Here is a 15,984-nt window from a genome sequence, read left to right as displayed (position 1 = left end):
GATCGTATCCCATTCAGCACTCTACAGGAAGCAGCTTTCAATCTGCCATCGTCTTTGACAGACAAACTTGATATTTCACCGATGCACAGTGTCTCCTTGTGGCCCTGTGGACCCACAAGAGGCGGCCAAAAGAGTTGTGCAACACTATAGCGCACACAGCAGTGGATAGAGTAAAAATTCTATAATGTTTCAGTCAGCCTTCATATCGTAGAACTAACAAAAAGATTGGTATGTGTTTATCAAAATCAGACATTAGCTACGAGACTCGTAGACTGAAAAAAAAAAGGCAAAAAGACAACTTTTTGATTGGAGGGATTTTGCAATTGCTCATTTTTTGACCCAGAATGAGACCTGGGATATTGTTTTAGTGTAGACCAATTATAGGAAAGTTGTGACATGATTACATCATCATTTCATCTTGAGGACATATACAGTAACACCAAAAATTTTCATGTGCATGATAATTTTGTGAATTTTGCGAGGAACCAAGATTCACGAAAGTAAAATGCATGCCAAAGTTGTTGTCTAAATAATGCACTGGATGCTAGAGGCAATTCACGAAAGCTCCATGCCGCAAAAAGGCCATCGGTTCCAATTCATGATAGTTTCATGCCACGAAAATTTCTGGTTTTACAGTATGCACAATTGTGGTTGATATCACTGGTTTCACTTGTGCAACCTAAAAGTTAATGTTTTAGTGTTATTTCGCATCTGATTTTGACAAAGAGTTTCCAGTTTCTGTTTCACTTTATGGTATTTGTCAAATGAGTGGAGTTTAATTTTGCGGGAATCTGCTGAGGAGGAAGTGTCGCGAGGTCGATTTCATTACGAAATCAGTCATTTCGTTGACAACACACACAGCTTATGGCTACCAGTTGTTATTGTTGTTTTTTTTTGTCCATCTATATATCACTGAACTGTTGCAAAGCACTTTGTTTCCTAAAAACTTCATTCACAAGACCTACAAAATCCAACATAGCAAGAAAGCAGAACTTGATGTGCCATGGGGGAAAAAAGGTTTTTATGGATGTCACAATATCGAGTACATCTGTTGCACCGATCACATGTTTGGCACTTACCCCTTCCCCCCCCCCCACCCCACCACCCCCTCCTCCTCCTCCCCCTTCCCTCATATCACAATACATGATGAGATTGCCACACCTTGCCTCTCATTAGGCAACAAATCAAGTCACTGCAAAAAAGCCACAAAACATTTGGGGAACGCAAAATGCAAATTGGAGGTTTCACTTCTGCATCGATTCCGCCGATTGTATGTGCGTGCTGAATGATGCTCTTTTCCCCCTACCCTGGAAATTGCATGCGAACCTGAAAGAACAATTTCCTCTTCCAACGTCAAGCTTCCAGAAAATCATTTGACACATTTTGAACAGAGACACAAAAAGCTCGCTCCAAAGGAGTCGGAGCTGGACCTGGTCAAGTGATTTCTGGAAAGAGACTTAGGGGCTAAAAGCTTCATTGGGCGAATTGAATTTCCATGCTCACATCAAACATGTGCGCCAGTCCAGCTGCGAATGACTGGAATTCAGATTAAGGTGGAAAAGTCTCCCAGACACTGTCACACAGATTATAATGCTGAACATCCCCTTCGGCAGGAAAACTTCCAACTTTTTGCCAGCAACTTACGGGCATTTGTAACATGATAGAGTCTGCGAGGAGAGGAGATTTACAGAGCTATCAAACTTTGCATCAAATTGGCAATGCTAACGGTACCCATCAGCACCTTCCCCCCTTTTTCCCTGGCAGCCCTACACCACAGCCTTGTCGAGTATTTACCTCTCGCCGAAGCCAACATGGCAGCTGTATCATCCACGTCTCGAAGAGGCAGGTCAGACCCACTCAGGTTGATGACGAAGTCCCAAGCTCCCATCCGGCACAGCTCTTCAAAGCCCTACAGAGCGAGGAGACACAAAAAAGGAGAGAAAAAAGAGTAGAAGTAAAAAGTTGGAAAGCACTTAACCTGAAGAAGGCAACATCAACAGTGCTCAGCAACCGCATACTACTGTAGTTTTACTCCAGACAAGATGGTTCCCGTCACTTTGTTGTTGGAGTACATGAGTGTGTCATGTCCCAGTGGTCTCTTTGGGCCTTACCAAAGAAACAATCAGAAAAGAAACAACAGCAAATCTAACTCAGCTGTAATGATATATACCCTGGCGCCTTCATTTCTTGTCTTCAGTTGTGCTTAAAGGAATTATTACTGTCATAAGTTTGTTTTTAGTGAATGTAATAGCTCACACTTAAGTCAGAAAATGCAAGCCATAGCTGTGATCAATACAAATGACAAGAAACTCATTCTGGATACTGAAATCCTGGTGGATCTGTAAGAACATTAATATTAATTGTATCAGCAGAATTATAGAGATCTTGTAAAGAAAGTGTAAAATTAGTGAGCGGTAATACAAAAATGACACAGTACATAACAATACAATATCACAAGATACAAAGCAAAACACAACCAAACAGAACAGTGGGGAGCATCCACGCCAATCAAATCAGGAAATGATTCAGCCAAGCGATGAGGGGCATGTTTCAGAAAGACGTATGGAATTATTGCAAGTTGCAGGAACTGCGGGCAGTTTCCATGGCAACGATTTATATGCTCACAGTTGATTGGTAGTTTCCTGAAGGCTACCTCAGCATGATCTACACTTACACCAGCTTATGGTAACTATAAAACTTCATATGACTTGAAACCCCACGAGATTTATTTTGAGGTGTCCAGAAGGAAGCCATAAAATATGACAAGTTAACTCTCAAATGGTCACAACTTTCTTGATATTCTCTTTTTTTTTTTTGGGGGGGGGGGGGGAGGGGGTAGGAAGGGAGTGCCTACCACACTTGAATGCGCATCACACTTTCAGAGCAACTCAATACTCATCCTAGGAAAATCTAAAATATCACTTAATCACTACATTGCATATAAATAGTTACAGTGTCAGTCTGTGATGACTCTTGTGGTTTGTGTCTCTAATAGTTTAATTCTATTGCAAGAAACTTTAAGAAATCAATAGGACTCAATCACCGTTTCAGTTTTTGTAAGCTGCGATGCTGATCATTATAAGTGCAAGGATGCTTTATACATGTGTATCTTTATCAGACACCAACTGCACGCAGTAAGCAATTGAGACAACATTCACAGAGCTCTGCACAACATTTTATACTCTTTGGAGATTCAAATACACAAAATTTACAGCTAAAATGTCATAGATACAGTGGAGGCAGATTCCTGGAACGATAAAACTTGTTGGTCCACCAACGCACTGCAGATGTTTGTCGCTAACTTTTATCATAAGTGAAATCCTTCATATTGCCAGGTTTTGTACAAAGTAATGTTTCATTTTCACATTTGCATTTCCACAAAGACCAATATACAGTATGTCCCAAAAAAAATTACAATGGGGCCCTCCGCAATGATATCTTTAAAAATAGTGAATCAATCTAAATACAAATTCAGCGTATGAAACTATAACTCATTGCCACATCTTACACAAATTTCATTCGATTTGCTTCAGTGGTCAAAGAGAAATTAGGAATTTTGTAGAGGATGTCGGGAATCTCTTCTGTCCAAGTTCTGTCTATTATTCACACACAAGAGCATTGAATTGCTAAAATTGTAAGAATGAGACTCATGACATGCTTTAGAACAATCCACATTTCTCTGGGACCGCTTAACCAAATTGCATGGGGTTTTCTACAAAATAGAGCTAAGATGTTATATTTTAAGACCCTGAAGTAGCACTTAGACAGGTTGATCATATTGGGTGCTATCAATTTGAAAATCTGATTGTAATTTTTGGGGCGACTTACTGCAGTATGTCCCCCAAAAAAATTACAATCAGATTTTCGCATTGATAACGCCCAATATGATTAGATTTCTAAATGCTACTTCAGGGTCTTGAAATATAACATTTTAGCTCTATTTTGCAGATATCCCCATTCGATTTGATTAAGCGGTCACAGAAAAATATGGATTGTGGTAAAGCATGTCATGAATTGGATTCTTCCGAGTTTAGCATTTTGATGATCTTGTGTGTGAATAATAGACAGAACTTGGACAGAAGAGATTCCCGACATCCTCTACAAAATTCCGTATTTCTCTTTGAACACTGAAGCAAATCGAGTGGGGTTTTCTGTAAGATATGGGCAATGAGTTATACTTTCATACCCTGAATTTGTATTTAGATTGATTCACTATTTTTAAAGATATCATTGCGGAGGCCCCCGTTGTAATTATTTTTGGGACATACTGTAAAACGATCAACTTCCTCAATACACCTTGCAATACTTGAATGCTGTGAGCTTACCACTTTCCTGTTAATTACCGTTTCAGGACCAGTTTGGAGAGAACCACTCAAAAACCTGTTACACTGGTTCATCTGATTTTACAGCCATCTCTAAAAGGTCTTCCATGATGTAAAACACATGACAATCATCTCTGAAAAGGGTTTAATGATGCATTGAATCTGTGACCACTTTGCGCACAAAATTTGATTACTGAGTAATTGTGCCTAAATGTCATGAACTGTACACAAGAAATTTGTTGCGCTAATTATCTTGTCCAGTGACTGTTTCAAATTGACTTTTGACTACAAGGTCACACACCAGTATTTGTTGCTAAATTACCACAATTGGCCCGTCAGATTCAATACATGTGGATATTTGCATCATTCGCTCAAAAAAGGACAATATTACACTGTTGGTGGTCTGCACTTAACATTGACAAAAAAGGAGATGAGGACTGTACTTTAAAAAAATTTTCCTCAATGTGAATAATTGTCACATAAACTATGCTGGGGTTAGAACCGAACAACAGCTATCCCCCCAAATGCCGTAAGGGTACTAAATATGAATAATAGGAAGAGAAATTGTGTAAAAACAGGGAATCCCTATAATAATGCAGCTATATGACATTTGTATAAGGATGTCTTGAAGTAGGATATGTGTATATCCCACAAGCAGGCAGAAGGAGGGCTGTATATTTGGCATGTTGCTTTCCCGAGCATGCCTACTCCTGCAGCGATAGGACTCATCTTAGTTAACAATCATCTGGGGGGAAGCACAGTTTGATCACGCTCCAAGCCGGTTGCCGGGGCAACACAAGATGAGTTGTCATCAGAGATTTGGACTTGCAGACAGAGCAGGAAAGGCGAACTTGGGAGAGTACAATCTTCTCTACTGTCTCGGGCTGAATTTCTTAAAATACGTGCATGGAATTCCTTCCTCGAGACCACGGAGGAGCCTACAAGCACAAGATGTGAAAATCACCCATGTGGGACTAGTACATCACAATTACCCAAAGCTGGCATCCCCGGAGTAGGCCAGACATGCTTGATTGGGCGGTATACGCGATTTGGATCACGCAAATAAACAGCAGCCATGCCTTCGTCAAGTACCCGCAAATTTTTTTTACGCGATGCATCTGGTCGTGCTCGCTAATAAATGTGGCTCTCCCCGACAACGACGGGAGTTTAGGATGCCGCGTGGGCAAGGCAATGTCAGCATCGGAATGCGAGTCTCAGCAAGCTAAATGACAGGCTGGAAAATATCCCCGTAGATATATGTATATCCTTCGTGATTCCATAAATATTCTAGATGTCATCACAATTCAGTAAGCACTAAATTCTGATTGATTGATGGATAGTTTTATTTCCAGCCATTTCAAGCTACACCTTTTATTTTGATGAATCCTTCAAAGAAAGAAAAAGAGAAAAACCCAAAGGGCTTTGGACTACACACTTCTGGCAAGTTAAAGTGATTCAAACAGATCAGAGGGAAAAAAAATGAACATTGCTTTGAGAAATTGAGATTAACAAACACAACATATCTCAAACATTGGCCTATTTTCCCACATATTCAAAATTATACCAAAAAATATCTATTGCAATTGTGACAAGACTTAAAGGGACGGTATAGTATTGGTGGAGATGAGGATTGGGCTTTCAACTTTTTGCGAGATACCAAGAAACCACTCATGGAATAGTAAAGAGCATACCATTGTATGAGGAATTCAAAGTGTATTTGATGAAAATCAGTTTTGGAATGGTTGAGACATCCAAAAACAAAGTAAAACTAAATCATCGTAATAAAAAGTGGGTCCCACCTTTTATTAGGATCGCTCTGTTTTAGATATCTCAGCCATTTTAAAACCAATTTTCATCAAATAAACATTGAATTCCTTTTAGAATTACAAGCTCTTTCATATTTCATAAGAGGTTGTCATTATCTCACTAAAAAATGTTAGAACCCTGAAATTAGGTCTCAACCAAAACTATACAATCCCTTTAATTACTAAAGAGAAAACATTACTGAAAGTAGAATGACTCAACAAAGAGATCGAACAGCAATTCTTGCGTCACATAGAAAAATAAGATATATTTTGGAACAAGAGACCCGCGGGTCTAGCGCTCACCTGAGTATCGCAAGTTCACCTTTCACGCAGTCACTAATCTCAATTATTCACAGCTCTACCAAAATTTGACCAGGCATTCTCAAGTAGAAGATGAAAATGTACAATAAGGGCCCAATTTTTTTAAGATTCCTTAATTTGGGGGGATTGGGGCCCCCTGGGGCCCTCTGGGTGGGGCATGGTGCCCATTTTTATAAATTGAGATCCTGACCCCCTAGGGATGCTACCTGCCAAGTTTGACGAAAATACATCATGAGGTTTTCAGAAAGAAGATGAAAATGTACAATTCAGGCACCCCATTTGGACCTTCCCAACCAATTCCCCTCCTGCCCCCAAGAGAGGCACCCCTGGATCTCCTATGAACAAACTTGACACTACAGTCATTAATGTACTCACTCATAGTATTATCTTAGCTCTATAACTTCTGATTCTAGAGAAGATTTTTAAAGATTCCTTCATTTTGGGGGTTTGGGCCTCCCTGGGGGCCCCCTGGGTGGGGCATGGTGCCCATTTTAACAAATTGAGATCCTAACCCCCTAGGGATGCTACCTGCCAAGTTTGGTGAAAACGGGTCATGGGGTTCTCAAGAAGAAGATAAAAATGTACAATTCAGGTCCCATTAGGACCCCGCCTCACCCCCCTCCCCTGGGTCCCAAGGGGGGCACCCCTGATTCTGCCATGAACAAACTAGAAACTGCAGTCATCAATGTACAAACTCATAGTATTAACTTAGCTCTATAACTTCTGGTTCTAGAGAAGAAGATTTTTACAGATTCCTTAATTTTGGGGCATTTGGGCCCCTTGGGGCCCCCCTGGGTGGGGCATGGTGCCCATTTTCCCCAAACTGAGTTCCTAACCCCCTAGGGATGCTACCTGCCAAGTTTGGTGAAAATGGGTCATGGGGTTTTCAAGAAGAAGATGAAAATGTACAATTTAGGCCCCATTAGAACCCCTCCCCACCCCCCTCCCCCTGGGTCCCAAGGGGGGCATCCCTGATTCTGCCATGAACAAACTTGAAACTACAGTCATCAATGTACCAACTCATATTACTAACTTAGCTCTATCACTTCTGGTTCTAGAGAAGAAGATTTTTACAGATTCCTTAATTTTTTGGGGGGTTTGGGCCCCCTGGGGGCCCCCTGGGTGGGGCATGGTGCCCATTTTAACAAATTGAGTTCCTAACCCCCTAGGGATGCTACCTGCCAAGTTTGATGAAAATCGATCTCGGGGTTTTCAAGAAGAAGATGAAAATGTAAAAAGTTTACGCACGACGGACGACGGACGACGGACGACGGACGACGGACGACGGACGACGGACGACGCACGACGCACGACGGACGCCGGACGAAGGGCGATCGCAATAGCTCACTTGAGCCTTTGGCTCAGGTGAGCTAATAAAGGATATAGGGAAAGAAGAAACATTAGCGTTATGTCTCCTCTTGTCAGTAATGCAAGGCTGAAATGCTTGCTACTGTACGAGATGTAATTGTTTTCTTCTCTAGGCCAGTGAGAAAACTTGCAAACAAAACCATGGAGCTGCCAGGACTAGGGCTAACAATCAAGACTTTGCTCTGAGGCCAGACTAGTGCTGACTGGGTCCATCAACTGATTCAATTTCAAGCACCATGGCTCAGGACTACACAATGAGAAGACTCATAGCACTTCCACAAACCTCAGTGCACTTCAATATTATCATTTGCACTTTCACCCATTTAGGATGGACTGATTTTGCTACAACATGCATTTCCCATAGACATCTGCCCGAGTATACTTGGGACTCGTCCTCAATGGGTTAAAGTTGTCTCAACTAACCTCATTGCACACCTCCTCCCCCACACCCTGCAAAAATGCAACAAAACAAAGCACATATAATTATGTACAACATAGACAGACATTCACTCACAACCAAACTCACCAGTATATATGGAGAAAAAAAAAAATTCACAATGACAGCATTCGATCGAGGGAAGTAAAATTACAGGAAACAAAGTTCCAATGATTCACTCAAATTTGATGATACACGATAAGAATGAGAGTAGTCCACAACAGGAAAGTGTGTGAACCCTCTTCGCATCAACTACATTCAGATATCACTGACATCTCATGTGCTGTAGGTACATGTAGCAATGGAAGCGTTAAACGGGTCCCAAAAATAAGTGACACAAAATTGAAATGGGTGAAATGACTAGAAGTGCCAAGTCACGTCCAGAGTACTGGAGTTCCAGCAAACATGGCATGGCAGGAAATTCTGAATATAAGGGTCTAGCAGGCACGTTCTCTGAAGCGTCCTGACTAAGCCAAGCTTTCAAGTGCATTTATCTAAAAATTTTCTGAGGCAGAATCACGGTCCAAAACATGTTTGAGGCTTTTTCGGGCGATAGATATACGCAACCATGTTATTTAAACATATTTAGAAATGCCGATTTGAAACGCCATTCGAAGGGTAATTTGAAATGCGTTTGAGACCATGATCGCCTTTGTGTACGCAGATAAACGCCATGCCATTTTGAAACGCATTTCTCCGAGCTGCTAAGGTCAACTTCCAACATACTGTGCACGCCATTGGTTACAAAAAAGTGTGTGTCTCAGTTGACCTCTACAACCCAGGTCGAATGGCGCAAAGCAGCTGCGCAGTGACAACATTCAAATTGCCATTGATGTTTAGATAAACGTGGCAACCCGAGAATCGCGTTTTAGACCATGATCATAATTGCTATTTGAAAATGCGTTTTGAAATGTGATTATCTCTCTCTAGTTAAATAAACGCAGCCTTCATGTGATATCCTGAGGTATCATCTTCAAACTTGCTCATGCCACATAAAGCCACACAGAAAAGAAGAAAGATGCAAAACAAACTTCCAACTCAGATTTGAAACACAAGATAAAGTTTATAGAAAAAGACGCTTACAAACATCCTAACATCAGACAATGAAGCGATCAAACGTGTGAATTATAAGATGCAGTTTTCTGTTTCTTACAGAACACCTTACATTGCACTTGTATCACTCCCGCTTGGAACTCCAAGACGTTCATTATGAGAACAGTAATGTTATACAGTTGTATAACAAGGCGAACATTTTTTATTTTCAAACCGCTCTTGGCACTTGGGCAAATTGTAGTTTGTCACAGAAGTTGAAGCCTCTGTATGAAAAATGAGAGAATCCAGTTCCCCCCACCACCACCACCACCACAAAATGAAGGAAAACTTGCACTCTTCTTTCATGACCCCATAACTTCGTGAAGCAATCAATTTCTCGCAGACATCACCGATGTAAAACCACACTGTGGCTTTAAAGCAAGCAGACTGACTAAACATGTTTTGATGTGGATGCACATACATGTAATTCAATGGGTGCCTCCTACTTCAGCCCTTGGTAAGTTTGCCAGGGTGCTAGAGCCTCGTTTTTTTGTTTTCTCTCACAAGGTTTTGACTGACGCAGGGGCCATTCACCTTGCCTTTCAGAAAATGTGACACAAGAGAATCTGTGACTGATACAATGTATGTCAGAGAAAGTTGCGGGGCAAATTACTGTGCTGAAAGCCACCTGCAACACTGTGACACACATCGTAGACTGCTGCAATGCAAGTTTTCAAAGTTTCACCTGAAGTTTGCAGAGACATTTTTGCATTGAGACTGCTCACTGCAGAAAAAAAAAAATAGGATGATTTTCAAGTGACTTCTACTTGATGCTAGGATTCCTTCCCTCTGGCAAACAAAAAAGGCGCAGCTCGTCACCCATGATATTGATGCATCATAGCCATGTCTGCATTCAGCAGAACTTGCGATGCAATGTAATTCAAAGTTCTTTTAATGTTGTGACACAATGTCAATAAAAACCATAGAATGTTGTTATATTTTCTAATGACAATGGGCTTTCAATGGCTTTCTGGAGTCAAACCAGCAAACTGACGTGAGTTAACGAGTTTTCCACGAATTTCCCAATCAGAAATGCACTGAATGGGCAAAACATTTCTGTCCATTCTAATGAAACACCTCAATACATGAGGGCAATCGATTATATTACAGCTGACATACTAACAGTATCTGCTATAAATCACATGATTTCCTTTAAATGGGAAGAATCATGGAGTGAAAAAAACAAGAATTCCTGCAGATGATCAGGCTATTTGAATGAACACATGACATACAGATCCTGCATATTAAACCTGCCTTTAGTGCCTGCCATTGAGCAGCATGTGACAGCAATGGTATTGCACGATAATGAGCTTCAGCGGGTTTAAGGTAAAACATAGTTTCCATATGCCTGTAGAATACTGTCAAATTTTGCTCTAAAATAGACATTCATGTAGGCCTATATGCAGAAAGAATGTGTGAAATAAAGCCATGATAACACAATTTCAGTTGAGTAGAAAAAAAATGCAAAATATTAGCCAAAAAGCTACACCATCAGCACTGCAATCTCAGAACATATCCGACTATGGTTATTATGTAATGTTTTATAATCAATTATCGATAATCAACAAAGTGGGCAATAGCAGTAGCTATTGACCTTTGCACTAAAGAAAATCATAATATTATGGATCTTGTTGGGAAATACGATGGCTACTTAAGGCAAGATCGATCATCACGAAACGTTCTATCTACCCACTACTGAATGGGGTGGGCTCTTCAGGAATAACACAGACTTTCTTTTATCTTACACTTTTGTACTCAAAATACTCCACAACAACTCATTATCCTGCCAAATCGCATCAGCCAAAAAAAAAAAAAAAACAAACAAACTTCCCAGCGAATCTCTATTGGGTTATACATGCATATACCAAGTTAAAAAAATAATAATAATAATCCTGCAGGCATTGCACAAATAATGAGGGAAATAGTAAAATTTTGAAGTGTTGTCCTTGACTTTTAACCCCTGACCTTTGACCCCATGAACCAAAAATTCCCTACATAATCACTGCCAGTCAGCACATGCATATATACTATGTTCCATGAAGATACCTTGAACCATTCTAAGATATGAAGAAAGAAATGAAATTTTAACATTTTTACTCGACCTTTTGACCTTTGACCTCATGACCCCAAACTTTCACCAGAGAATCTTAATTGGGTAATACATGTATACACTAAGTTTCAAGAAAATATCTTCAGGCATTGCATAGATATGGGGGAAATAGTGAAATTTTGAGCATTTGATCTTTACCTTTTGACCTATGACCTTGAGCACTTGCACCCAAAAGTTGATAGGCACAACTTCACCCCCTAATACACACACATGCCAAGTTCCATTAGGATACCTCAAAAGGCTTTTTTAGTTACGCTGTCCACAAAATTCATTACGGACGGACGGAAGGAAAGATGGAAGGACGGATGGAAGGACGGACAACCCGAAAACATAATGCCTCCAGCACCACTTTGTGGCGGAGGCATAAAAAACCATGGAGGTGGGTTTCCCACCTCCCTGCTCAAACAAGATTTTGGAAGGGGGCACAAGAGTCACGTGGCCATAAAAAATGTTATGTCAAGACACGTATGCTATGCTGGATGCTGCATCCTCTTAGAAATGATGAAATTGGTATTCATTCTGCTGAATTCCCCATACGCACACTGCCTCTCTAGTGTAACTGTATTCCTGTGATTGCAATATCAATCATCACTTTGTACCAGTAGAGACAGACAGGTCAGGTTCAGTAGACTATTTCGTCGGGTGCCCGTGCTAACGCAATACAATTTGTATTGCGTTAGCGGCCAATGCACGGGCACCCAACGATTTGTACACTGTCCTGGCATTACACTAGAGCCTAATCTGCCCCTTAGTCCAGGTTTCCAGTGTGCAGATGTTTTCTTTCTTGTTCTATCTTCTCCCCTCCATCTCTCTCTCCATCTGTCTGCCAGTTTTTACTGGACATAATTTTGATATGGGGTGAGTTTAACTATAAACCTTCTGAGACACAATCATGATCCTAACGCATTTGAGGCATTTTTGGGTGATAGATAAATGCAACTGTGTTTTCAGACACATTTAGAAATATTGATTTGAAATGCCATGCACAGGGCGATTTGAAACGCATTTGAGACCACGACTGCCTTTCTGCGAGTAGATAAACGCAATGCCATTTTGGAACGCGTTTCCACGAGCTGCCAAGGTCAACTTCCAGTATACTGTACACACTGTCAGTTACAAAAAAGTGTGTGACTCAGTTGACCTCTAATTCCGGGTTGAAGGGTGGAAAGCAGCTCCACAGTGACAACACTCAAATTGCTGCTATATGATGCTTAGATAAATGCGGCAGCCCGAGAATCACGCTTCAAACCACATTCGTAAACGCCAGTCCAAACGCATTAATTGGGAAACATGATTCTCTCGAGAGTTAAATAAATGCAGCTATGGTTTCACGACCTATGAATGTTGGGTCCCTGCTGGGCTCCATAACACCATTAACTGTAGAAGAAGCCACCAAGGAGTGAATAATCAACACACTTGAAAGAGGAATTCAACCAAGTGAGAAGGCTGCATCTAATGCAGAATATGAAACACACATGAAAAAAAAGTAACAACTTGATCTGAGAGTATTTAGGAACTCAGACGGTCACTAAAACAAAAACATCAAATCACACAGTATCTAACAGTAAACATTTGTCAAATAACCATCTCATTCACAAGGAAATAATAACTGTATCAAAACTGCAGATCAATGCATGGTTAAGTTTCCCTTTAAAAGGACTACATTCCAAGGATACTTCCTAGAAAAGGCTTGCCCGAAGTGAGAGAGAAAGGAGAGAGAAGATACATACATTCAGCTCAATGTAGTCACATTCATGCCTAATAAAACAGAAATATGATCCAGTCACTCCTTCCACATTTGTATGACTGTTGCCGACGAGCACCCTTCCCTTGTAATGGGATCGGAACTGACGCAAACATGTTGACAGTTATTAGAATTGATCGTCGCAAGTGGATTATCTCAGAGCATGAATGTTTTCTCAGCACGCCATGGTCTGAGCCAAGAATGCGCCCGTAAAACGTATATCTGGAAATCCATTCTCCCCGCTCAGAAGTTACTGCTTACACGTCTAGATGACAAAATATAAGAAATGCAGGAGGAATTTTGGGGCAATTATTTTGACAATTGTTCCCGCTCCTCCATCTCTCCATCTCACATCCCTCCCTCCCTCCCTCCCCTGCCTCCTCAGCCCTGGTGATCCCGCAAAGCCAACTGACATGAGTATGAAGAGCATTTCTCATTCTTCTTGACAAGTTCTTAACCGAGTGTATCTTGTGGATTCCTACTAAACTCGGATGTAGAGAATGTTGCAATGTGAGCGTGTGGTGTATGTGTGTGTGTGTGTGTGTGTGTGTGTGTGTGTGTGTGTGTGTGTGTGTGTGTATGTGTGTGTGTGTGTGTGTGTGTGTGTGTGTGTGTGTGTGTGTGGACAGACAAACAGAGAGAAGAAAAAAGAGATAGAAACGGGGGAGAGAAGCATCTTCTTGTGTATATCTTCCCCCTCTCTCTCTGGGTTTACTCCTTTGAGAAAGCATCACAGCGCAGCAGGGAATCTACTTCCCACTGTGAGTACCTCCAATCCAAGCAGCTTGATCCCAGACATTCTGTACTCCAGTCACGGCAATGTTACATGAAGAACAGTCAATAAAATGTGAGTAGATGGAAGCTGACATTGTACCACACTCCGCTGTCAGGTCAAAGAGACACATACATACATATATATACATATATATATATATATATATATATATATATATTTATAGGTATAGCAAAGGAGATATACCTCCTCAGTATAACCTTTTCACTTTCAACCCCTTCATTCATTCATTATTTGTTTGTTTGTTTATTTGTTTGGGGTTACCTGTGTACATTACTAGTGCCAGAGTTATGTGCCTCTTGATACAAGTACAGAGGACAAATTACTTAATTATTACTTACATCCTGTGTTTAAAATTCATGAGGTGTTACAGCTAAAACAGAGTTTTTTTCCCCTTTGAAACATAGCCAGTGTTTTAACAAATGTATGGATAAGAATGATTCTTGATACAAGCGATCATAACATACAAAGCACCATCACACTACCCTACACTGAGTTTTGTTTCGTGTGTGTGTGTATAAAATTGGATTATGAAAAGAATCGTTATCACACCCTAATTCTATACTACCACAAGATGTAAAATTTGATAGTTTACGAGAGCTGAGAAAGTGAATAACTACTTGCATCCTCTCGAGGTTTCCTCAATGACTTGTAATTTCTCTATCTATAGTCAATTTGTTTGCTATGATGCATGGCAATAGTGTCACGAATTGGCTAGTCACATCTAGCTACACTTAGCGTTAGCAAACAGTGCTATTTGACTACTACTAGCTTCTACGAGATGCGAGAAGTGATAAATGACTTCTGTTTTGGTTCTGTCAAGTAATGGATGACACATAAATCTCTTGGACTTTGTCACTTACTTGTATGTGTTTTACAGCTCTTGACTGCTACTTTTTAAATTGCTATATACACATCTCTTTGATAGAACACAAAGATTACTCTAATAAATTGCAGACTATGCAGTCACATTCTATCTGGGTTTTTTTATTCGATCTTTTTGTTTTTGTAAAGTCAAGAAATGTATCTCAGAACGATTTCTGACATTTTGGTATTAAAGTGATTCTCCAGTTGTTGATATTAGTGGGATATCTTAACTGTTCTTTAATGTGTCTGTTCCAAATCCTCATTACCTCCCCCCCCCCAAAAAAAAAAAGAGAATTCACAGGAAAATCACTTTTTTTTCTTTAAATGAAACATTTGATCTGTCATTTAAATGCTTGCTGTCAAACAAGCAATAGTCATTGTGAAATTAAATCTTTCTAATGTTTGAAATTGGTGACATAAATGACACATGACATATCACCAGTGCAGTTTATGAAGATAATGAACAGTCAATTCATTTTCTGAAACATTTTGATCATCACGCCATCCACTGCCAAATGTCAGTCTTCAAGACAAATGACTTCATTTCCCAGTTCTAACTGATGAGGCAAAAACAGACAGATGATTGCTGAGAGTATGTCTCATGAAAAGATGATTTATGGTGGAGAGCATCGTTGGGGGATGCAGGCTTCTAGGCAGTCTGGAGTAAGCTACTGGGGAAATTCTCTGGATTCTCATCACCAACAATGGCAGAGAAGATTCTCACAGTAGCTCCTCTCCCCCTCCCCCCCCCCCCATTTTTTTTCGGTAAAAATAAATGATTAAAAAAACCCCCAAAGCTGTTCAATGAAAACCCCATTCCACAGTAAAGGAATGGTACAGTATTGGTGGAGATGAAAATTGGGCTTTAACTTTTTTTGCGAGATACCAAGAAAACACTTATGAAATCGTACGGAGCATACCATTTTAAGAGGAATTCAAAGTTTATTTGATAAAAATTGGGTTTGGAATAGCTGAAACATCCAAAAACAAAGTAAAACAAAACGATCGTAATAAAATGTGGGTCCCATACTTTATTAGGATCGCTCTGTTTTGGATATCTCGGCCATTTCAAAACCAATTTTCATCAAATAAACATTGAATCCCTCTTGGAATTACATGCTCTTTC

The 15,984-nt window shown here is 40.3% G+C and overlaps 1 protein-coding gene across 1 annotated transcript in view; it reads right to left on the bottom strand.

Moving 5' to 3' along the window:
• Positions 1 to 15,984, bottom strand: part of LOC139720644 (uncharacterized) — a 103,146-nt gene that overhangs the window by 21,200 nt on the left and 65,962 nt on the right. Inside the window, exon 8 of the mRNA XM_071632000.1 lies at positions 1,795 to 1,909. Coding sequence (XP_071488101.1) covers positions 1,795 to 1,909 — 115 coding nt within the window. The remainder of the gene's footprint in view (positions 1 to 1,794; positions 1,910 to 15,984) is intronic.

Source organism: Diadema antillarum, unplaced genomic scaffold (assembly GCF_040938485.1).
Source record: "Diadema antillarum isolate AM-2024a unplaced genomic scaffold, OU_Dant_1.0 scf00000131, whole genome shotgun sequence".
NCBI lineage: Eukaryota > Metazoa > Echinodermata > Echinoidea > Diadematoida > Diadematidae > Diadema > Diadema antillarum.
The sequence above is the reverse complement of the archived record's forward strand: the minus strand, read 5'-3'. Positions and strand labels throughout refer to the sequence as shown.